The sequence below is a fragment of the Balaenoptera ricei genome, chromosome 10 (assembly GCF_028023285.1).
Source record: "Balaenoptera ricei isolate mBalRic1 chromosome 10, mBalRic1.hap2, whole genome shotgun sequence".
NCBI classification, from domain to species: Eukaryota; Metazoa; Chordata; class Mammalia; order Artiodactyla; family Balaenopteridae; genus Balaenoptera; species Balaenoptera ricei.
Window position 1 is genome coordinate 74,569,352 of NC_082648.1, and position 24,724 is coordinate 74,594,075.

Below are 24,724 nucleotides of genomic sequence, written 5' to 3' on the forward strand. Positions count from 1 at the left end.
TAACTAAGGTAAGTGAGATTCCTATGAAAAATTGAGATTGAAAGCTGGTTGTTGGTATTCGTGTGGTTTTGGATTGGTCTAAGGCCACACTTTGCATTCACTCTGGAAAAGACACCAGAAACAATTTTGACCATATTATGCTGCACAATGAGGCGTAATACAAACGGTAATCTTTCTTTTTTGGGAGGGTCCTAGATGTTTTAATTGTAGCGTTTTCTAACATTTTTCCAGGGAAGTTACTTTTCATTTCGCCTTGAGATGTCTCCGGATATTTTTAAGCTTCTACAGTGCTTCTCCCAGGAACATATTAAAGGGAACAGGCAAATCGATTTCATCAAAATGGTGTTAAATCGCCACCTAAAATGACTCATTACTTATCACTTGATAGCATTTAATTTTCATAAATATCATCGGCTACTAATACACACACACCAGAAACGGATCTTTGTGTTTTCAAGGTCATCACAACCCTGAGGGACGCTGGCGAGAGCACACACGGAGGTACCTTGGCTTCCGCACTACAACTCCCAGAAGGCTCCGCGGCCAGGAGGCCGCTTCCGGGCGTGCGTCCCGGCCCACCTCGGTGCCGGGGGACGCGGGAGCGCGGCCGCTGGTCCAGCGCGCGGAACGTGCGTGGCTTGAGTAACGCGGCTGACTGCTGTGGATGTTGTCCTGGCGCGGACCCGGCGCTGTTCGTAAGCGCGTTTTCCACTCGCACTGCCTGTGGACCCACCATGAGGCGCCTGGGCTCGGTGCAGCGGAAAATGCCGTGTGTGTTTGTGACGGAGGTGAAAGAGGAGCCTTCCACCAAAAGGGAGCATCAGGTACCGAGGAGCGCGGGGCCCGCGGGGCGGCCGCGGGTGGGCTGCTCCCCGCGGCGCGGGCTGCGTTTGAACCCGGACAGGGTTCCCAGGTGCGGTGGAGCCGCCCTGTAGACTGGGGGCGGGGGCGGTTTGCAGGTTTCGCTGGGGCGGTCTAGGGTACGGGTCTTCTACGCCCCGAGCTCCAGGTTCTTGTACCTTCTTAGTTGCAAGGGAGGGAATCTGCGGGATAATTTTTCTGATCTGGCGATTCAAACTTGCCATCGCATGGAAATTGAAAACCCGCATCTTAAATAATGTTCCTTTCTTCTTAGGTTACCATCTTTTGAGGAAAATCCTTTAAGTAGTCGCATAGTCACCGCAAAACAAGCTTTCCTACTTTTCACGAGTGTGGTGTCAAAGTGGAGATTTTAGAAGACTTGGTTCACCTGTTCAAACCTGGGAACCGATGACAGTGTTGACAACTAACCTAAATAGGTCACTAAAGATCAGACCTCGTGTATTGTTATCAGTAATTAACTACTTGATTCTAATTTTGGTGTTCCCATCTCAAGGTTTTCTATTCTCGCAGCAACGTGTTTTACGTATAGAGAGGGCCCTTAATAAATACTGGTGAATGATCCTGTATCAGGATAACTCTTTAATATATAGTAAAGTCCTTAATAGCAAAATCACCACTTATTGGTTGGGTGCTTCAACTCATCATACAAAATCAGCATGTGCATTTAACTCCACCTCCACTTCCCGTTAACTTCGTTCACACTGGCCTTCTTGTCTCCCAGGCTAAAAGACTTTTAAGGCCAAGACTGCTGTGTTATTTCTAGTCCCAGTTTTTAGGACCTGACACATGGCAGGCTACTGGATAAACCCTGGTGTCATTTCATGCCAGTTTTCCATTTACCTTGATGCTTTTTACCTTATAACATCTCACTGCCACCGCTATTATAGTTATTAATATTTTACGCCCTTATTGCACTAAATTGTTCTTTCTTGCCGCTGAGAATGATCATCATTATTCTTTCCTAGTCAAAACCCCGCAGTTACTACTAAATGTCTGTAGCAGTCGTTGTCAGACTTTTACTTTTTAAGCCCTAACAAACTTAATTCATACGAAACAATGTCATCCTGAATAGTGGTTCACTCTAGCTGTGATTCTCAACTTTGTACGTTGCAGGTGGGAGGGGAGTAGTTTGTAAAAGCACCCTCCACCAGGAAAATAAGCCCCTTCTCTTGTTCCTTTGCAGTCAAGAATAGCTTATAGTGTTGTTTATAGCATAGCATTCAAATTCTTAACTGCAATTCAAGGATTCTCATTAATCAGGCCCAGTCTTAAAGTGACTGTTGGGCCCACAATGAGGTGCCTGAGCTCAGTGCAGTGAAAAATGCCATGTGTGTTTGTGACAGAGGTGCCTACTTAAAGTGACGTATCTGTTCTAGCAAAGTCTGTTTCATCCTGTGGACATACCAAGCACAATCCTGTCTCTATGCTCAGGCTACACACTCTGCCTGGATCACTTCCAGGATTTTAAAAATTTGGAATCAGAACTTCTCTATGAAATCTTTCATCAGCTTACTTATCCTAGCGATTTCCCCTACCAAGAAATTGTAGAGGACCACTCAATTGATACTAGCTATTACTTTTTATACACACATGCCTTCTGTTTCCAGTCAGAGTTTAAAGACTTAAGTGACAGAGAAGGAGAACTTTGCAAACCCCTTGGTATCTTATGCTGTCCTTTGGACATGTCAGTAGCATAGAGTGGTAGGTAATTCATTCTTATGGAAGGGATATTTGTACTCATCAAGAACTCCATAAAGTCATCTCCTCCCTAGAATCTTTGATAAATTTAAACACACACACACACACACACACACACACACACACAGCAATTGGGCCAAACCTTGGTCCTACTGCCACAGGTTAAATTGATATCCTCTGATACCAATGTTGTAAGTTACTGATAAATCCCTAACCATTCAGTTTTATCTTAAAAATACTGAATCCCGAATTAGTACCCGAATGGGGCTAATTTCCTGTTTGCCAGACTCTGAAACAGTACTTCATTTATTAGTCTTAAGCCTATCACACCAGTATGTTTATATTGTACAGTGTTTTTTCACATTATGTAAGGTGAGTGTTACTTCAGATAATTTAGACTATAAAACAGTGGCATAGTCTTTCTCATAAATGAAAATAAATTACAGATAAAAAGCTGGTAAGGATCCTAGAAACTGTCTTTTCCTCCATTCTTGATACTGTTTTGGCTTGTCTTCCTGACAGTAGAAAAACCGTAAGTTAAACATGCAAACAGTTTACTACTGATAAAGCTGAAAGGGTCCGCATTTGTTTTTCTCCTCAGCACTTATCATAGCTAACATTGTACTATACATTTTGTTGCTGTTGTCATCTCCCTCCTTAAAATGAACCTTCCACCAAAGGCAGGTCCTTTTTTGTTCATCTCTGTCCCAGTGCTGAGAACAATGCTTAACCCATAGGAGGCATTTAGCAAATAATTGTCAAGTAAATGACTGAACACACTTAACACCTGTGCTAGGGATGCAGCTCTGCATAGGACATGGTTCCTGGTGTCAAGCTTATTATGATGGATAAAGAAACGTGAATACAGTTGACCCATGAGCAATGCCAGGGGTTAGGGGCTTGGATCCTACAGCAGTGGAAAATCCGAGTATAACTTGTGGTTGGACCTCATATTCGAGTTTCCTCCATAACCAGGGTTCTGCATCCAGGATTCAACCAACCTTGAATGTGTAGTACTGCAGTATTTACTATTGAAAAAAAATCTGCATATAAGTGGTCCCTTGCAGTTCAAACCTGTGTTGTTCAAGTCGACTCTGATTACAAATCTGTGGGGAAAAACATGTATTGCTATGATAGCGTAGAAGGGGAGTGGGTGATTTGTAAGAACTTCACAGGAGAAATATTTTGAAGGGTAAACTGGTGATCATCCCTTAGAACTAGTGAAATTAAGAACTTCCAGGTAAGAGTGTGTGCGAAGGCATAGAGGCTATTTATCTTAAACCAGTTTTCTCTTTCTCTTTTTTAAGCCATTTAAAGTTTTGGCAACTGAAACGATAAGTCACAAGGCATTAGATGCAGATATACACAGTGCAATTCCAACAGAAAAAGTGGATGGAACATGTTGTTATGTTACTACCTACAAAGGTAATATAAAACTGTACTACAAATATTACTTATTTTTCTTAGTCACTTAAACTATATATATCTGAAATGGGGCATTGCTCTTCATAAACCCTTGGAAACCTAAGTATAATAGGAAAATAATAAAATCACAGTTGGTATATTATACTTATTATATCATTGTATCTTTCTCTTGGGGGAAGAAGGAAAGATAACTAATATTTACTTAATACCCATTAAGGGCCAGACAGTATGATAAATGCTTTATATGTGTTATCTCTAATTTGCACAATAAGCCTCTCCATTTCACAGAAACGGAAACCGAAGCTCAGAGAACATAAATAATTTGTTCGAGACCATATAATTAATGAAGGCTCAACTGGTAATGGGGTTTATCTGACCCTAAAGCTTGTTCTCATTCCACTGATCCCAGTGCTGATGCCATTGTTTTTACTACTATTGGCAATGTCTCTAATTTATTTCATTTCAATGTACTTTAAACTCAAATAGAAATTGTCAACTATGTTAAGGGAAAAAAATGCATTGAAAAGAGAGAAATAATCTTTGTGATTTTTTTTCCGGATAGTGAAATTACCTCTCAATTCCAGCAAGAGAAATAGAACAGTTAAATGCATATTGGGCACATTCTTTATATCAGGAAATCTCTTCTGAAGTGCCTCTTTTTTCATGTTTAATTGTGATAAAATGCATATGACATAAGATTTACCATGTTAACCATTTTTAAGTGTACAGTTCAGTGGTGTGTGCAGTTCTCATCGTTGTGCTGCTGTCAACACAGCCATCTCCAGAACTCTTTCCATCTCGCAAAACTGAAACTTCATACCCATTAAACAACTCAGCATCCCCACCTTCCAGACACCATTCTACTTTGTCTCTAGGATTTTGACTACTCTAGGTAACTCATATAAGTGGAGTCTTAACAGTATTTGTCTTTTTGTGGCTGGCTTATTTCACTTAGCATATTGTCCTCAAGAGTCATCCATGTTGTAGTACATGTCAGAATTTCCTTCCTTTATAAAAGGATGAATAATATTTCATTGTATGTATATACCACAAGTTTGTATATACTACATAATTGTGTGTATATACCATTCATCCATCAATGTGTACTTGGGATGCTTCCATCTATTGGCTCTTGGGAACAGTGGTGCTATGAACATGGTGTACAAATATCTGAGTCCCTGCTTTCAATTCTTTGTGGTATGTATCAAAAGATGGAATTGCTGGATCATATACTAATTCTTTTTAAAATTTTTTGAGGAACTGTCATACTGTTTTCTGTAGCAACTGCACTATTTACATTCCTAGCAGGACTTCAGAAGGGTTCCAGCTTCTCCATATCCTCACCAACACTTGTTTTTTTCTGTTTTTTTGATAGTAGCCATCTTAATGGGTGTGAGTGCAATGCATTCTTTTATGTTTACTTGTGAAAAGAACAAAAGGTCCGTTCAACAGAAATGACAATGTAGTTTTAATCTGGTTCTTCATATTATGTATTGGTATAGCTAATGAGTAATATACAGTGCCTAAACCAAACTTTAATCAATAATTTTTAAGATAAATCTCTGATTTATATATTTGAAGAAACTAAAAGATTTTTTTAGACTTATATTAAGAAATTTCAGTGTGCATCATATGTGTAATCATGTATAATGGTGGCAGTTAAACAAGATTGGATTGCTAAAGAAAACGTACAGAACCCAGAGTGACAGTGCTTGCAAATTCACAGTTTATTACAGGTAAAGGATAGGCAATGCAGCAAAGGCATTAAAAGGATGCGCATCACAACCAAAGACTCTCTCACAGCAAAGGGTCTGGTGAGACCAGGTGAAAGCTTCTATGGTCCCCTGCCCCGACTCCTCCCCCACCTTCCTGACAAATCCAGGCAGGACACACTTTCTTAAAGCAGGGACCACCACTGATATAGGCAGGGAACACCTCAGAAACCGGGAATCTGAAATGGAGTCTCAGCTGGGGATTTTTATATTTTGCTGGTCATGAAGGCATCTTTCTGCTAAGTAACCAGCCTCGACATCAGCCCTCTAGGAGTCTCACTGAGACCAGGTGCAACTCATTAGCCTCACTGTTGTCAATAAAGAATGCTGGCACCCGCCCTGAAACTTCTCAGATCCCTGACTGTAAAGCATTGTTATTAATCAGTGTTCCGTGCCTTGACCCCAGGGGTCAGAGCCATGCAAAACAGTTTAGCCTCACTCCACATTTTTGGGAATTAACCCTCATAGCACATAGTTCGGTTTCAGAGAAAGTGTGAATACAATTTTCTGGTTATGTTTCCATTTAGTATAGAGGTAGCTTTGGTTTCTCACAATTGCTAGTTTCTAATAAAATATGGCTGTGGAATGTCCTTATGAAGGAATCACATTTGCTTTTTATCTCATCCCCATCACTCTTTAACCAAAGACTTAAGTCTTATACATCAGGTACTGTTAGGTAGGACGTCTGTTATACTGCATATTTCCCTTTGTCTTCAGGGTTGCTTCTCTTAGAGGAGATGACTCCTACTGTTTATTGAAAAATTTTATACGGAAATGTCTTTCAAGATAAATTTTATTGTTTGCATCTTAAAACTTTTTTTTTCCTTTCATTATTTTTTTAGGTCAGCCGTACCTTTGGGCTCGGCTAGATAGAAAACCTAACAAACTAGCAGAGAAAAGGTTTAAAAATTTTCTACATTCAAAACAAAACTCAAAAGGTTAGTGGGTCCTTTTTTTTCTTTTTTTTTTTTTAAAGCTTTTCATGATTTAAGTTGAAATTTTTGGCTTATTTCTTGCTATGGTGTTCTATATATTATATCCTTCTTTACAATTTAAGCACTTTGGGAAAAGAAAAAATTATAATTGAATATCTTTATATGTAAAAGCATATTCTTGAAAAATATTTCAAAATATTTTCCTAACACTTCTGTGACTCTTCATTGTAGCATGTCCATTTTATTAAAACATACAAATTATTGTGTGTGTGTATATATATATATATATACACACATATATATATATATATAAAATGAGTGACACATTTTGGTTTTGTCTACCTAAGAGACAAATGGGTAATTTTATAAATCAGGCACAAATCTCAAAGGATTATTAATATTTTTAATTATTACAGTAGATGCCTCTAAATATTATATAAGTAGATATATACATTTATTGTTATATATCCACTCATTCATACACATAATCTTTATATATTTATATTCATAGTGCATTAAAAATTTACCATAAATCACACATGCTGGAACATTGGTTGCTTTAGTTAGACTGTTACTACTGTTACAGATAGTGGTGGGTTCAAAATTGAAAATTTAAAGTGTTAGTACCTTAACCCTGAGAAGTAGTCACATTGTGGTGGTAATGAATGGAGACTAATTATATGGTACCTGACATTATGGGGTTCATTAGCTGTTCCCACTTTGAATTTGTTCAGTGTTATATTTTTTTTTTAAAGTATTGCCACACATAAGATTATTTAACTCTTTTAGAATTTTTTTGGAATGTTGAGGAGGACTTCAAACCTGTTCCAGAGTGCTGGATACCAGCGAAGGAAATAGAACAATTAAATGGGAATCCAATGCCTGATGAAAATGGACACATTCCTGGTATTATACATTCAATTGGAAATTACAGAACTTAATTTTAACATGGTACTTCATGGTATTTATCTGTATAGCAAGAATTTTCTAAGTCTAATTTAACGATACTAAAGATGTTTCATATCAAGAACGTCCTCTCAAGTTTAGAATCTTTTCTCAGGTGGACCGTTTACTACCTGTAGTCTGTGAAGATTAATAAAGCATTGAGTGTGGGAATAGCCTTGAAGTGTTGTTAGGATGATGGTATGTTCTAATCTGAAATGGGATATTAAGACTTTTACTTTTTAGACTGGGGATAACAATATGTATATATTTTTTGCAAAGATCCTAGAAGACTGTCTCAAAGGGAAGTGAAAATAGGTGTCTCACAGTAGTTTTTCTGGAGATGGGAAAATTTTGCAAAAGTGCGCTGAGTAGAAGGATAACTCCAGATTAAAAGAACCTGTAATGTGCAAAGTACTCTTTGATTCTAGTAATACAGAAGTGAGGAGGATCAGAACCTTTATCCTTGATGATCTTTTAGACAACAGGAAAAATCTACCAATAATAGTATGATTTAAGAACTAAAAGGAAATAATACACAGGGTACAGTTGGAGAAAAGAGGAAGAACTCCTAGTTCAACCTGTGGTGGTTAGAGGAGGCGTCTAAGGAGAGTGGACATTGAAACTGAAGCTTAAGAACCAGGAAGTTAGTTGGCAAGGGAAGGGAGAAGGTCAGCTTAGGCAAACTCCCACGAAGGGGAGAGATCATGGAGTCTTTGAGAAATTTTAAATAACACCTTACTGTGGCTGGAATGTTTAGAGTGTATGACACTTGAAGCTATAAAAGTAGAGGCTGGAGATGTGAAATGGGCTCAGATCTTAAAGGGGTTTATATTCCATCTGAAGAAGTTTGAAGTTTATCCTGAAGATGATTATTAAGGAGAGCTACAGCAGAACTAAATTTAAATTCTTGAAATAGAATTACAAGGGGTGGGGAATTAGAGATAGTAGATCAGCAAAGAGGTTATTACAGTAATCTGGGCGAATAATGAATGCCAAAGATGTGATGGTCATAATAGTGTTTATGCCCTAGTTTGTCTTCTTTTTTTTTTGGTAAGGAATTCTCCACAACAAAGAAGCCTAATCTGGCATCAGTAGTAGTTAGGAAGGGAATAGCAGTAACAATCAATAAATTGTTCAATAAATACTGGAACAATACAGTAAATTGCGGAACACTTGCATCTGTCTATCGTCACTGAAACTGGAGAGAAGGTAGAGAGAAAACTTAATTTAAAAAGAAGTTTTAGTGCTGTGTCTTAGAATGGTGCTCAATTCTTATTGAAAATGTGAATTTTCTATTAAAAGAATGCTGGGTGCTCTGAAGTGAATAATCAAACAGGTTAATTCCTCAGCAGAATCAAGAATGAGACCTTATGATTAAAAAAAAAGATTATAATTTACAAAGTAGTAAAACTGCTAACATTTCCACTGATGTTAAAAGTGATACCTGTGTGTGATAGAACATCCAGAAAATACAGAAAATTTGCAACAAAAATTAAAGTTACTTTAGGTCTTAATCCAAAGAAAAACAGTGCAATAAAAAACACTTCCTTCTTTAAATGATAGGTTGGGTACCAGTGGAGAAAAACAACAAACAGTATTGCTGGCATTCCTCTGTAGTAAATTATGAATTTGAAATCGCCCTGGTACTGAGGCATCATTCTGATGATCCTGGTCTTTTGGAAATTAGTGCAGTGCCACTCTCAGATCTCTTAGAACAAACACTGGAGCTTATAGGAACCAATATTAATGGAAACCCATATGGTGAGTAAATCCTTTTTCTTGTTTAGTTACAGTAGTCATTTTTAAAGAAAACTTCCTAGGTTCAACTGAAAAAAAATACACACTAAAGAAATGACTAATAAACTTGGGTTATTTGTTTTGGTTTTTAGATTCCATATATAAGTGAAATCATACAGTATTTGTCTTTTTCTTCTTTCATTTAGCATAACATCCTTTAGGTCTATCCATGTTGTCGCAATTGGCAGGATTTCATTCTTTATTTATGGCTGAGTAATATTCCATTTTCTGTGTATGTGTGTGTGTGTGTGTGTGTACACACACCCCATATCTTTATCCATTCATCTGTTGATGAGCACTTAGGTTGCTTTTCATGGCTAGGTAATTAGTTTAGCATTAATTAACAGCTAGGAGTAAAGTAAATAAAATAATTAGCAATGAATAGCATATCAAGCATTCGAATATATACCATGATGGTTTGAGTACAAGTCCTGAGGGCACTATGGAGTATTGTTAAGGGATGAACACAGACCCAAGGTCATTAAAGCTGGAATAGCAAAATCCTATATAGAGATCAGAAGTAGACTGATTGGCAGGTGAAAAGAATCTAAGACAGTAATTATACAAGTTATCAGATACAGCGTGGCTGTTTGGTAAATACTGAATGATAGTTGAATGTGGCTAATGGTGTACATACAGCAGCAGTTGGTGGACTTTCCTATAAAAGCTAGATAGTAAATATTTAGGCTTTTTGGGCCATATCTCTGAAACAGGCCATAGAGAGTACTTAAATGAATGGGTTGGCTGTGTTCCATTGAAACAATTTACAAAAACAGGCGCCTGGCTGGGTTTGGTTGAAGGTCATAGTTTGCCAATTCCTGGTATAGAGCACACGAAGGTGGAATTTAGATTTAATGGCATAAGGTGCCGACTTTCGAGTGAGGGCACTTGTCTCTCTTCAAGGAATCAAACTTTTTGGTAAATTTATTCCTCAGTGTTTTAGAGGCTTTTTTTAATTTGGAGGGAGAAATTTCCTCATTCTTTTTGAAACTTCTGTATGGCTAATGGCAGAGTTTTACAATTTTAGGGTTAGGAAGCAAGAAGCATCCATTACATCTTCTTATACCACATGGAGCATTTCAAATAAGAAATCTACCTACTTTGAAGCACAATGATCTGTTGTCCTGGTTTGAAGGTTGCAGAGAGGGTAAAATTGAAGGAATAGTGTGGCACTGCAGTGATGGCTGTTTAATCAAGGTAATGGCAGAAAATAATTTGTGGGATTATGTCATTTTGTCTTCTTAAAGTAGAAGTGGCACTAAAATGCTCTACAAATTGCAGTAATCCTGATATGTAGTAATTTAATTTCTTCATCTCACGTGCCACCATCTTTATGTGATAAAGTTGTGTTTCCCAGTATGTATTTACCCTGTGGGGCGTTGGTTCTTCTAGAAGCGCTTCAGAATTAGAGTGATGAAAATGTCCGGAAATCCCTGCGTACTATGTACTGCCTTCTTGGAAATTCATGTTGACCAGTAGTGTTCTCTGAGACATCTGTACTAATAACTTAGTTTAACGCAGCATTTCTCAAAGGTACCTGATTATAGAATTTGTTGAGTTAAAAGAGTGCCAAGGTGACAGTTAATATATACAGAATGAATTCTTTTACACTTTGCGCCCTTTCTGTCTCCTGGACTTGTCTGTTTGATTTCACATAGGTTCTCAAATGTTCAAAACTGGACCCTAGTCCAGTTTGGACCAACCCCAACTCCAAACAATTCACTGAAGCCAAAAACTTAGACATCATTTTTAACCCCTCTCTCCATCACTTCGTACATCCAATTATCAGTTCTAAAAGATTCTCATCTATTGCATCTGTGTACTTCTTACCAATTGGCTGTTGATTTTAATTTAAAACAAGATTCATGCTTGAATTATTTTATCACCCTCCTCAGCGTTATCTTTCAGTCTTATCCCTGTCCTGTCCATGCTTCACAAATGAATGAGAATACTACTTCCCTGCTTAAAAGTGTTCAGTGACATTAAGATTTTTCACGATCTGGCCCCTGCTAAAATTTCCAGAACTCTTTACCCCCATCTCCCAAACACCCACACTGTATATGTTCTTAACCAAACGCAACCAGAGCAAAAACACGATTCTATCACATGATATTTCTTTTGGTTAGAATGCCTTCCGCCCACATTTTTCAATTGGCTAACTTCTGCACTCAGCAACAGACTCTATTATTCATTACATTTTTATGGAGCCCCTGATTATGTTCCTGGCATGTTTCCAGGTGCTGGAAATAGAGTCAACAAAACAATGTCTCTGCCTTCATGAAGCTTACATTCTAATGGGGAAGATAGACAATAAGCAAGTTAATATGTAATATGTCAGGAGGAGAAGAGCTATGAAAAAAAAAAAAAGGGTAAGATGACATGGAGCCTTAAATAGTGCCTGGGAGATAGTAGGCACTCAAAAGATTTGTAAGTGAATGAAGATAATACAGGCTAAAAGCTAATACCCTTTTTTTTTTCTTTTCAGGTCCATCGCCATCATCTTGGTTTATGCTGGCCAATCCCAGATACTTATATGAATTCAAAACCAGTTATTATCAACATGAATCTGAACAATTATGTGTATGCCTTTGATGCTAAGTGTTTATTTAATCACTTTTCAAAAATAGATAATCAGAAATTTGGTAGGCTCAAAGATATAATACTCAATGTATAAACTGGAAATGCAATTAAAAACCAGCTTCTTTGTTACTATATTTCAATATTGAATACTCTGCCATGTTTAGAAGGTAAAAATATCTCAGAGTTTCTATTTATTGTTCAGTGTCTAATATAGCAACATGTCTTCTAGCATTTGAAGAAATGAATTTCCCACCTGCAAATATCTATTCAAAATTTTATTGAGAAACAGCAAGTGAGTTTTAACCTCTGGAATTTAAAATATAATAATAAGCTGCCCAGCTTGTACAAAGGTTGGATTCAGTCCATTATACATGGGTGGTAGCATAAAAGACAAACCAACAATTCTGGACCATTTACTTTAAAAATTAAATAGTTTTTAAGCTGAATTTAATATTGTTAGACATTTAAGAAAACTTACGGCTCAACTTCATAATGTATTTTTATCTATATATACACACACACACACACACACATATATAATTTGAGAATATGTAAGTATATATAAAACCCCAGTTTTAAATGTTTAAGAAACTTAAAACATTATGAATGTATAGGAATTCACCATAGCTCACTGCCTATTTGACAGATATAACTTATCCTAAAAGTCTTCAAAAATACACTTTTCTAATATGTTGAAATTTTCATATAATTTTATTTACTAAAAATTCCAGTTTAGGTAAAGGTACAAGGTATTGGGAAGGAAATCATGTAGGTCAGAGACTTGCCTGATTTCCAGATGGAATTTTAACTTATAAAGTTAATAAACAGTTAAATAAAACTATAGTTAGAGGTGGCCCTTAGTATATAGGGAAATTAACAGGATTTTCCTCCTCTTCATCTTCAAACTGTTCAGAAGCAGCAACAGGACTAGTTAATTCAACTCCAAATTGTTCAGAGAGCTTTTTTAACTTCTCTTCTAAGAGAATATTTTTTTTCACTTCTTCTTTGTAATTATACTTCAGATCTTCGATTTCTTCAAAAAACGAAGGATCAACATTTTCCAGTTCTTTTTTCAGCTTTTTTATTTCCTCCTAATAAGAACATATTATCTTTAAAAGGTATATATAGGAAAAAATACATTCTTCTTTAGGTGTGAACTAAAGAGATTTAATTACAAACATGAAAGCCAAAGTAACCTGAATAGTCAAATATACGGCAGAAGTATTTTCTTAAGATTTTATTAATAAGGTTTCATTGTACAGTGTAAGTAACTAACTTGTTAACTGTCAAATTATTTGTTCTCTAAGTAAGTTATGCCCTGGTCTTGGACTAAAATTTATCAGCTCTTAAATCAGAGGGGATTTAATCTTTCTCCAAAATAATATTAAGATACTCTCAGTGAGGCAATCAAAAAACTTGGCTATTCACAACATGGAAGTTATTTTGGTTAAGATTCTTTGGTTAGGCTTTACTTGTATTTTCTTTACAAATATCTAATTTTCAATGAATAATCGTCACTTGCTTTAAATATATTTATGATCAGGTAAACTGTTGGGCTTCTGCCTGGCTAAAAGTTAGGCATCTGGTAAAGAAACAATTTGAGCTTTAATGACCATGTAGAATAGCCAGTGATCACTAGTGAATTTTCATATTTATGCTCTTTTGTTCTGTTTACAGATTCTTAAAGAGATAAAGCATATCAAATATCTTTCTTTAAGGGAACTATTCCTGAAAAGAATTTCAAAAGGAAATAAAAGACACTGTTCCCAATGTGACCCAAAACTTAGGAAAATATTACAATAATGAGCTATATTTGTGACAATTAAAAATAATTTACTCTTTAATCCTATTTGTCTCAATTTTTTGATAGTTCTGTTTTAATAAATATTTTTTAATACAGTCAGATGAATATAATCAACTTTGTAATATCAAGGTTAAATGTAAGTATAAAATGTGATCCCAGGAATATTTAGGATACATACTTAAAACTCGGTGATCATAAAAACAGTTTTCAACAGCTGTTTTCACAAAACATTTATAAAATAGTTACCTTCAAATGCTGCTTTTCTAGATCTGAGGTTTTGAGCTGTGTCTCTAGATCTTTGACCTTTTCCTTTAGTTGATCAGGATCTGCCTCCAAAAAAGTGAAAATTAGACTAAGCTTTTCCCACTCTGAATAAGTTCAAGATAAAGGATTTATTTTAGAGGATAAGGAGGAAACTTATGAAACTAGAGCCTGGAAAATTGTCTTTTATGGTTGAAACACTTCTCAGGCTGTGAATTCTGTATGCTACCTCTGTATCGGGTATTATAATTCCATTAGCAGACAAAGAGAAGAGGCATATGTTAGGTGTTAGAAGTATCGATCCAGGTTCATTCTTTACATGGAAGAAACCATTATTTTCAGAGAAAAATTCTAGAACCAAGAAAATTTGTTAGGTGCTACTAGTACAACATTAGAATAAGTAGACTGTTAGGGAAGGGGCTACAACCGTAAGGTGGCCAAATGCTCCTGTTACCCAACAGCTTTGACTATTCCATGTACTTCAGTGCGTATTTACTGTAATTATTGGATTGGCCAAAAAGTTCGTTTGGGTTTTTCCATAAGATGTTATAGAAAAACCTGAATGAACTTTTTGGCCAACCCGATACTATGTGAAAAATGTTCTGGGCAGGATGCATAACACAAAGATGAACAAGTCCTAATATTTTGGTAGGAAAACATAAAAAGCACAAGGGCTTTAGTTTATTGATTTCTCCCAGAGTTAACATATCTCTAATTTTATAATGAGAATCAATGGGCAATAGGATTTTTGCTTTAATTGCCATCTTTGCTAGAAACATACTTTCTTTAAACTGCATATAATGTGTCATGTGGTCATATTTTACAGCCACTGAGGGGTAAAATTTTTAAAATAATGCTGAATTTTGAGAAAATAATGGTCAGCAAATACATTTTCATGGATGGGACAGGAAGCATATTCTATTAAGGTGACCTTGGAATGGTCCTCCAATTACTGTAAGGTGGAGACAAATATTTTCCTCATACTTTTCAAAGCTTCCCTCACCACTGCAGAAAGTACTAATGATTTTTACAGAGTTGATTCTTGATCACTGGAATGCTATATTGAGTTGTCTTAATCAGTGGGATGCTATATATTACACAGATTGGTAATTAAATTATGCAGTAAAAGTGATTATTATGTATAGCACTTTCCAAAAGTTAGCTTAATGATCACGTATACTTAAATAGTGCTTTAAAATTTCCAAAACAGTTTTGGTTGGATTTTGAGCCTTAACAATCTTTGATCCTCATTTTTAAATAGGAGATGAGGAAATGAGGGTTCAGAAGTTCCCTCTCAGGAAACTGAGGTTTAGAAAGAGAACTTGCCTAACATCAACAGCATTAACCGCTCTTTGGTGCTGTGTCTGGTTTAGTACACCAAGCTGGCTGCTGGAAGAGATGTTGTCAAGAGAGGTTTACCTATGTACTTCTAGTCACCAAGAGAGGAGGCAGTCTAGTGGTCAATAGCAGGGAATGGCAAGGAGCTTTGGAGTTTCACAGATTTAGGCTTCATCCTGCCTCTGCCCCTTCCTAGCTGCTTTGAATCTGTTTAACACAGGTAGAATGGAGACAGAGGTACTCAAAATTCAGGGCTATAAGAATTAAATTATAAAACGCTTGTAAAGCATTTAGCACAGTGTCTGGTACGACTCATACATGACAGCTTTAATACAAAGTAGCAACAAGACTACTTGGTAGGATATTGAAAAGCTATGTGAAATAGTCAAAAACTGTTCAGATGTAAATTAGTATAACCCTTTGGAACAGAATTTGGCATTTTCATAAAAGCTATCAAATACAATATGCATACAAACAATCGATTCTTATTATTCGCAGTAGTTATGTTCTATAAAGTCAACATGAACAATGAATTAGTGAATACTGAACCACTGCTCTTAGGGAAAATAAACCTACATACACATACATCTCACATCGATTTCATAATCTTAAATCCTGGAAACAACTCATCTTGGTAGGTTCTGTTTTCTTTGTTTTACAAGAGAGAACAAGGTTCAGAAGTATCAAGTGACTCCTGAGGCTGCCCCAATAACAGGCATCAGAGCTGAAATTTAAACCCAGTCCGGCTGGTCCCGGAACCAGAGGTTCCTGCCCTGTGCAGCAGTGCCCCCTGTTGTCTCCTCCTCTGGTCATCCTTGTATGAGAGCTGAAACAATTCAGAGCATCACCTTGCTGAATCTCATCTGGGAAAGTGTGGATCATAGAACTTAAATTTTTCACTGCTCTGTGTGTATGTCTGCAAAAGTACCACACAGTACTGATTTGGGGTTACAAGTAAATTTTACTGAGTAGGTGAATATGCAAATACAGAAACTGCAAATAATGAGGATCAACTATTCACTTATGTGTGTCCACGCATATACATATACATTACATACATATGTGTATATGTGCATACCTATGCACACAGGAACAGCGGAATGATTAGTAATCACTTCGGAATGCAAATAGAAGAGGGTAGAAGGATAGACTTTTTTACTTTGTAAAAGGAAAAAAAGGATATAGGCAATGTTTACTTATACACATGTAGTTTTTAAATTAATAACAAGATGAAAGTAACATTTAGAAGAAAATGTTCAAAGGGCTTAAAAGGGCCTATACTGAGAAACTGGAAGCAACAGACCTAATATTTATTACTTAGCATTGTATCATGGTTAAATCCATAACATCCAGATGGAATACAAGGAGAAAGACACTTGAATACTTGCTACTCAATATTACAGCCAACTCAAAGGGCTCAATGGGAATATTGTTTCATGGAAGACAGAGACAGCTTTAAAAACTTAAATCAAGGATTTGATTTTATAAAAGGAAGACAGTTATCAGAAATCTGTGAACAAACAAGAAAGGCAAACCCTAATTCAAAAACTTGGGTTATCTAACATGCTATGAGTGTGTTAAAAAATATACTACCGGGTATGGTGCTTTCAGGTCCATTCCGGTCTTTGTTAACTTCTATCTGATGGATTAATTCTTCTTTTTCTTTTTCCAGCTGACTATTAGCTAATCTAGAACACAATGATAATGTGTTAGAAAAAGACAGACAGACACTGCTCCACAAAATACATGAGCATTTCTTTAATCGTGTGATGTACAGTGCTTAGAACTTGCTGATATTTATAAAGGTAAACATTTGTCCATTTACTCTTCCTGCTGCAATGCTACCATTCTCAGAGATCAGAGAATCAAAATCCTTCATGTTCTTAAAATCTGATCTGATGTCAATTTCAAGAGTAGTTTTTCTCTTGCAGGGAGGAGCCTCACAAAAGTATGCTACACAGAGCCTTGGAAGATTTTTTTCCCTCATTTCTATTAACATTTGCCTTTGGAAGCTAAGGTTTAATATATTCTATGCTATTAAGAAAGTTTAAATTACAAACTTGACACCTACATTAAGATCTGGTTTACCCTTTTTTTTAGCATCCATTACATAAAAGAGTGATTGGCATTAGAAGGATGAAATGAGGCTGAAAAACCTATTAGGCAGCAAGGTTGAAAAATCTTAACTTTCTAGATATAGCAAACGTGGTTATATTAAAAAATAATTTTTAAAAAGTAGTCATATGGGGCTTCCCTGGTGGCGCAGTGGTTGAGAATCCGCCTGCTAATGCAGGGGACACGGGTTCGAGCCCTGGTCTGGGAAAGATCCCACATGCCACGGAGCAGCTGGGCCCGTGAGCCACAACTACTGAGCCTGCGCGTCTGGAGCCTGTGCCCCGCGACGGGAGGGGCCGCGATAGTGAAAGGCCCGCGCACCGCGATGAAGAGCGGTCCCCGCACCGCGATGAAGAGTGGCCCCCACTTGCCTCAACTAGAGAAAGCCCTTGCATGAACCGAAGACCCAACACAGCCAAAAATAAAAAATAAAAATAAATAAATAAAGTAGAAAAAAAAAAAAAGTGCTCCAATAAATATCCTTGAGTATATATATATATATATATATAAAAAAAAAAAAAAAAAAAAAAAAAGTAGTCATATGAACAAATAATATACCTAAGAACTTGAAGCTCCCATTGAAGGCCTTGCTCTGTTTCATCACCTTCAGGAACATGTTTGAGAATCTCAATCTTTGGGCACAATGAAAAGTTAGAAGACAAAGTTTGACATGGAAATATGAGGTTTTATAAAGATACTTTCAATGAAGCATAATTTTAAAAGTTGAGTTTTCAAAAGTTCACATCGCACAGCTATGGTCATCTATCCACTATTCATTCAACAATTATTTATTGAGGAACTACTGCATGCCAGGCATTGTCCTAGGCACACTGGATACAGCAGTGAAAAAAATAAGCAAAATCCCTTCCTGCATGATCCTGTGGTCCTTACATTTTTAGTGGGGGAAGACAAACAGTGAGCATGTGATGTGACTGGATAACACTTCAAGATGGTGGGAAGGGCTATTAAGAAAAATAACCTAGGGTAAGAGGACAGAGTGATGGAAAGTAGTATAGGTTTGGGAGGGTCTGAGGAGCTTGCATTTAAGCAGAGACATGAAGTGCGGGAGTGAGCTATGAGAATATTTGGGTAAACAGTATTCTAATCAAGGGAAACAAAAGCAAGGCCCAGAAGCTTGAATGAGTTTGGTTTGTCCCAAGGATTGAAAGAATGTCAGCATGGCTAGAGCACTATGAGTGCTGGAGAAAGTAAAGGTGAGGCTAGAGAGGAAACCAGATGCCATACCATGTAGGTCTTTACAGGCCATGAAAAGAACTTAGGATTTTGTTCTGGGGTAATGGGAACCACTGGAAGATTCTAAGGTGGGACTGCTATGATTTGCTTTATACCTTTAAAAGGATTACTTGGCAACTATGTGGAAAATAGGTCAGGGATAGGGAGAAGGTGAAACAAGGCAAGAGCAGAAGCAGGGAGACCAGTTAGGAAATTACTGCTATTCAGGTGTGAGAGAATAGCTTAGACTAGACTGGCAGTGTTGGAGGTGCTGAGACATCATCAGATTTGGGATATGAAATAGAGCTGACAGGATTTAATGAAAAAGACACAGGGTATGAGTGAAAAGAAAGGAGTCTATGATCCAAGGTTTTTGACTTAAATAGGTGAATGGTGGGGCCATTCACTTAGATGGTCCTTGTAGGAGAGGAATTAGTCCAGAGTTCATTTTTACCTACATAAGACAATGCCAAGGGGTGGTTTGAAATATGATGCATTATTTTATCACATAAAGAAAAATGACATTACTTGCCTGTTGCTCAAGGTCTTCTGTGTATTTCTTAACTTTTTGTTCCCTCTCTGTTGCTTGTCTTACAAGCTGTTTAAGATCAGTAAGGCTTTTAGTTTTTTTGGCAATATCAGTCTCCAATTCTTTCAACTTGGTTTCATACATTCTAAAAGTATAAAGGAAAAAAAATGGTGTAGACGTGGAAAATAATTTCTCTCATTGATTTAAAAGCCAGTTCAAGTTACTGCACTAAAAATAAAGAACATCTTATTACACTGTTTCTTCTAGTCAAATCTTTTCCTACATATTTACTTAGCATTAGGTGACAGCAAGGGATAAGTACCCCTAACTAACAGACAGGCCAATTAAATAGAGGATTTAGATGTTTCCCAAAGTTATAACAAGGATGGAGCCTGAATTTTACCACTGTCAAAGATTAAAATCAATACCTTTTTCAATCACAAAACAAAGAAATAGAAATTAAATTCATAAGAATATCAAATTCTGTATTATTGAATATTCTTAGGAAAATACTTAGAGATAAACTAAAGCATTTAATACATACACACGCGCGCACACACACACACACACACACGTAGGAGGTATCCAGGTAGAGCAAAACCAAGACACTGCTGGGAGAGGGAAAAGAATGTGTAAAAGCAGGGGTAAGAAAAATGGCATAAGATGCGGGAGGGATGAAGCTTGTAAAAATCTAAATAGATATGTAAATTTTCAAGAAATTATCAATAGTTCAAAAAAAAAATCCAGACTCCAAAAGAAACTTCTAAAACACTGAGCCAAAATGGTTTTACAAACCCATCATACTACCTTAAAGGAGACAATGCTTATAACATTCAAATTTTTCCAGAGAAAAGAAAAGAAGGAACACTTTGGCAACAAAATCAGGTAAGGACAGGATAAGGAAGGAAAATCATTATCTCAGTATTACAACAAAATAATATAATTATTATCAAAAAGCCTGTGATAAACCTTAGGAACCTAGATTAGAAGGCAACGCTCTTAACCTGACAAAAGCTATCAAAGTGGTGAAATAGCTGAAGCTCACTCCGTCATTCAATTCCCAGCTCTAAATGCCACCCAGTCAGAGAGGCCTTCTCTGACCACCCTATCTAAAACAGCTCCTGCATCACCCCGGCCTGTCTCAGCAGTCAGTACTATAAAGCTGGATGTGGAATAGATGTTATTAGTTTGTTGAGTAAATAACAGAGCAACTATAAAGATTTCAGCATGAGCATAATGGTTAATGGGTACCAAAAGATTATCTCCAAACCACTTTACCGAACTGGGTGTCTAATCCCATCTGCAGACTTTAGTAATTTTTTTGGTGGATTTAGGGAGGCTTGAGGCCAAAGATCAGAATTAGCCTTCTGTCAAGTGCATTCTACTAGGACTTAGTTTTTTTTAAATGTGCTTACTGAAGGCCTACTCTATGCTCAGTTACCTGTACAGTTCTCAGACGAAAAACACATAACTGATCTAAAGGGCAAAGTCATCTTCAGTTATGGTTAAATCTCATCACCCCTTCAAATATTTATAAACTTTATAAACCCTTTTCACATTAATAATCTTTTCTGCAGCCTCACAGAGCCCTTTTTTAGAAAAGAAGAGGACAGGGATTATCATTTCCACAGCTTTAAAAAAACTTAAACTCACAGAATAACTATAATTTACTTAAGGGCATAGTGAGAAATAGGTATTTCTAAGCCCTGGAAGCTACCTGGCTCTCTGAAGGAACCTAGTCAAAGCAGGCCTTTTAGAAATACATCTAACATAAAGCAGAGTCTGGCATGCAGCAGGTACTGAGTAAATACCTGCTGGATAAATACATCTCGAAGCAACTCAAAATTCTTTGAGTCCATGTGTGATTGTAGAAGGAAATAAAGGACCAACCAAGAAATCAACTGATAGGGTTGCTGGTTGAGAGCCTCTGCTGCAGTCCAAGCAGGCAAAAGAAGACCCCTTCTCCCCTTTATACTATCACACATATTATTTCATCTAGCCCTCACACTAGCCCTCTGACAGAATTAAGAAACAGTTACGGGGGAAGAGTAGATTCTGAGTACTCTCAGTATGATGTTAGGACAGGAACCAAGGACCCTTCTCCAAGACTGCCTGGCCACCTGGGCCTTCTTATCTACCTGCAAAACCTTTCTCTTTTCTCCTTAGACTTGTCTGACAGGGGCAAGTGAGTGCAACAGGCCCACTAGGGGGCGTGCTGTAGCCTCACAGGGCTAAGATTCCCATCCCAGCTGCAGTGATGGTGACTGCCAATCCACATCAAGTCCATTCTAAACAGCAGGTAGATATCCAAGGGGATACTGAGATGCACAGACAGAAGGAACTCTAGGGATATGGTAAAATAAAGATGCGTTTGCCTTCTGAAATGGGGCCAGTAGATGTCAAGAACACCACTTCATACAGGATGACTTTATTGGGGAAGGACGTGGGCAGGATCTCACTGGTCTCTGGCTTCTACATATACTCCTTAAAGCAGCTGCTTAACGTTGGAAGTGAGAATGACACCAAAGCCTTTTACTGACTTACCAGAGTTATGATGAACCACCTCTGGTGATAGTGACAATGAACATATGAATGTTTACTAGTGAATTCCTATCACCTCTTTCATAGCCACAAAATTGATTTGACAGGCAGGAATTGCACATACTTGCAGAAAAGGCTCAAGGGATGGGAGAAAATCAAGTGCCAGAAAGCAGAGGCCAGTAAGACACTAAAACTGTTTGCTGAATTCATCTGTTGAGGCTATTTGAAGAGCAAGATGCCCAGAACATAACTCCAAAATTGCAGTTGTAGCTGGAGAAAAGCAGCACCGAGGACAAGCTGGGCACCATCAGTCCAGGCTCATGGCTGACAGCAGCTTCGTGATGCCCACCCAGCTCCAACACCCTTAGCCCAGCCCCAACTCTCCTCTGTCCCATGCCGACACCCCAATTAGTTAAATATTTTAAGGAAGAAAAAGTGAGGATCATGTTAAAACAAACAACCAAACAGTTCTTCACGAAAGAACTAAGTGAATCAGGATACTGTCACATTCTTTAAAAACAATAATGGCAGAATTAGAGCTCATTAAACTGTGCAAATTTTAAACTGTTTGTTCCTACCTTGTAACAACAATTGATTTCCATCTCTTGCTGTCAGCCCCTTCAAGCTGTGGACCTCTACTTTCTGCCAACTGTAATCTCTTACCAGTCTCTTCTAGTTGAACTGTCATCTTCTCATTTAATATCTCCAAATTATTCTTAGCTATCCGTAATTTTTCTGCAGCTTCAGTTTCCTATCATTAAAAGCTAATTAGTATATTATGCCAAAATGTAATACTGTTCTCATGGATATAGTATATTCAAAATTATCAATCACTACGAACGAGAAAGAAAATAACCTGGACTTCTAAATGCCGATTAACATTCCAATAAAAATCCAATGTTTCTTTTACTCTAAAACAGCAATATGGTCATAATAATTAGAACAGATCATGTAAATGAGGTTAGAAAAATACATTTACAATATTTTACTCTAGTGGTTACTTTAAATTTGTCATATTTGTTTGTAATAGTTAGAGAAAATGGGATAGTTTATGTCTTCAGATTTTTAAAAGATGTTTTGACTTTTTAATACCTGAGAGACATAACTATAAGTATAAACTATGTGTAAGTACCACAGATTATTTCCACTATTAAACATCCACATTCACAGCACAGTATCACTCTGGCCTCACAATACATTCATATACTACTGTAACTAGTTTAAAAATATTAATTGCAATTTATTCACTGGATCATCCATATAAATAACAACACTTATTTGTCTGGGGCAAGGAATAGATTTTGCCACTTAAATAGAAAGGAATCTTACTGTTTAACAAAATAGTTTCATATACAATTTATGGTACATCAAGCATTATTCTAAGACATGTGCATAAATATTAACTCATTTAAACCCTGTAGCAGCTCTGTGAAATAGATATACTCAATATTCCCAGTTTTATAGATGAGGAAATTGAGAGAAGGAGAGGGAATAGTAGATTCCCCTAGTTTCCACAGTTAAGAAGTAATAAAGCGGGCTTCCCTGGTGGCGCAGTGGTTAAGAATCCGCCTGCCAACGCAGGGGACACGGGTTCAAGCCCTGGTCCGGGAAGATCCCACATGCCGCAGAGCAACTAAGCCTGTGAGCCACAACTACTGAGCCTGCACTCTAGAGCCCACGGGCCACAACTACTGAGCCCACGCGCCACATCTACTGAAGCGCACGCGCTCTAGAGCCTGTGCTCTGCCACAAGAGAAGCCACCGCAATGAGAAGCCCGCGCACAACGAAGAGTAGCCCCCGCTCGCTGCAACTAGAGAAAGCCCGCACACAGCAACAAAGACTGAACACAGCCAAAAATAATAAATAAGTAAAAATAAATAAATTTATTTAAAAAAAAAAAGTAATAAAGCTAGGATTTGAATCCTGGCTATGTGGCTTCTACATTATACTGCCTCTGAATTTATTAATTTTTTATTTTCAATGTTCCTCATAGTGAAAGGATGGTGGGCATAAAAACACAATTCCTGGATGAATTGGGAGATTGGGATTGACATATATACACTAATATGTATAAAAAAGATAACTAATGAGAACCTGCTGTATAGCACAGGGAACTCTACTCAATGCTCTGTGGTGACCTAAATGGGAAGGAAATCCAAAAAAGAGGGGATATATGTACACATATAGCTGCTTCACTTCGCTGTACAGCAGAAATTAACACGACATTGTAAAGCAACTATACCCCAATTAAAAAATAAATAAATAAAAATAAAACAAAACAAAACAAAAAACAACACAATTCCTAAATCTCTTAATACCTACTCTGAGTAGGTACTCTCATCAACTTTTTCGTTCCGTTTTCCCAAAATGTAGCAGTTAATTAACATAAAAATAAGTATAGTCAATAATGAAAGCCATACTTTTTTAAGTTCTTTACGAAGCCTTTCATTTTCAGCAACAATTTTCTCTGTGCCTTTGGTCTTGGATTCATAGTGCATGCTCAGCTGACGTCCAAGATGAACTTTGAGTTTTTCTAATTCAGCCTAGTAATTAAAAAACTCTACATTATCAAAACAAGGAAATAAACGATGATCTTGTAAACTCATAAAACTTAGTTTAACGTGGTTTTAGAGGCCATATTTGATATAATTAGAATTAAATTCTTCCCTTTAATACTGGTCATCTAGAGCAGAGGTTCCCAATCTTGGCTTAGAATGAGCTGATGACTTTAAAAAAAAATCACAATCCCGATGGTAGGACCAATCCCAAAATAATCTGATCAATCTCAAGATTGGGGGCTTAGGCAGCTGTATTTTTGAGAATAGATACAGTTAATTATTTTATGCTGCCAGAGTGAGAAGCAATGGC

At 37.1% G+C, this 24,724-nt stretch overlaps 2 protein-coding genes across 6 annotated transcripts in view; one reads left to right on the plus strand and one right to left on the minus strand.

Moving 5' to 3' along the window:
* The first annotated feature begins 528 nt into the window (after positions 1 to 528).
* Positions 529 to 13,878, plus strand: RLIG1 (RNA 5'-phosphate and 3'-OH ligase 1). 2 transcript variants are annotated; one of them, XM_059936636.1, is made up of 8 exons: positions 529 to 824; positions 3,888 to 4,005; positions 6,620 to 6,715; positions 7,502 to 7,618; positions 9,221 to 9,418; positions 10,482 to 10,651; positions 11,692 to 11,823; positions 11,940 to 12,024. In XM_059936636.1, the coding sequence occupies exons 1-7, from the start codon at positions 735 to 737 to the stop codon at positions 11,782 to 11,784; spliced, it is 882 nt and encodes a 293-aa protein (XP_059792619.1). In that variant the 5' UTR covers positions 529 to 734; the 3' UTR covers positions 11,785 to 11,823; positions 11,940 to 12,024. The 2 variants fall into 2 exon arrangements, with proteins under 2 accessions (XP_059792619.1, XP_059792620.1); XM_059936637.1 differs by lacking the exon at positions 11,692 to 11,823 and having other exon boundaries at positions 11,940 to 13,878.
* CEP290 (centrosomal protein 290) overlaps positions 12,667 to 24,724 on the minus strand; it is a 95,568-nt gene continuing 83,510 nt past the window's right edge. For 3 of the 4 annotated variants that reach the window (XM_059936632.1, XM_059936634.1, XM_059936633.1), the window contains exons 48-54: positions 24,277 to 24,399; positions 22,434 to 22,606; positions 19,318 to 19,459; positions 18,111 to 18,184; positions 17,031 to 17,125; positions 14,085 to 14,164; positions 12,667 to 13,125 (exon numbers count right to left, since the gene is read on the minus strand). In XM_059936632.1, the coding sequence (XP_059792615.1) occupies positions 12,892 to 13,125; positions 14,085 to 14,164; positions 17,031 to 17,125; positions 18,111 to 18,184; positions 19,318 to 19,459; positions 22,434 to 22,606; positions 24,277 to 24,399 (921 nt within the window). In that variant the 3' untranslated portion in view covers positions 12,667 to 12,891. The remainder of the gene's footprint in view (positions 13,126 to 14,084; positions 14,165 to 17,030; positions 17,126 to 18,110; positions 18,185 to 19,317; positions 19,460 to 22,433; positions 22,607 to 24,276; positions 24,400 to 24,724) is intronic. The other variant, XM_059936635.1, reaches the window with a different exon arrangement.

Excerpts from the sequence above, each read along its gene's own strand:
- RLIG1 (XM_059936637.1), top strand. The coding sequence starts at position 735 with ATGAGGCGCCTGGGCTCGGTGCAGCGGAAAATGCCGTGTGTGTTTGTG. Across the intron at positions 9,419-10,481 it reads TATTAATGGAAACCCATATG|GGTTAGGAAGCAAGAAGCAT; the intron begins GTGAGTAAATCC and ends TTACAATTTTAG. Across the intron at positions 10,652-11,939 it reads GTGATGGCTGTTTAATCAAG|GTCCATCGCCATCATCTTGG; the intron begins GTAATGGCAGAA and ends TTTTCTTTTCAG.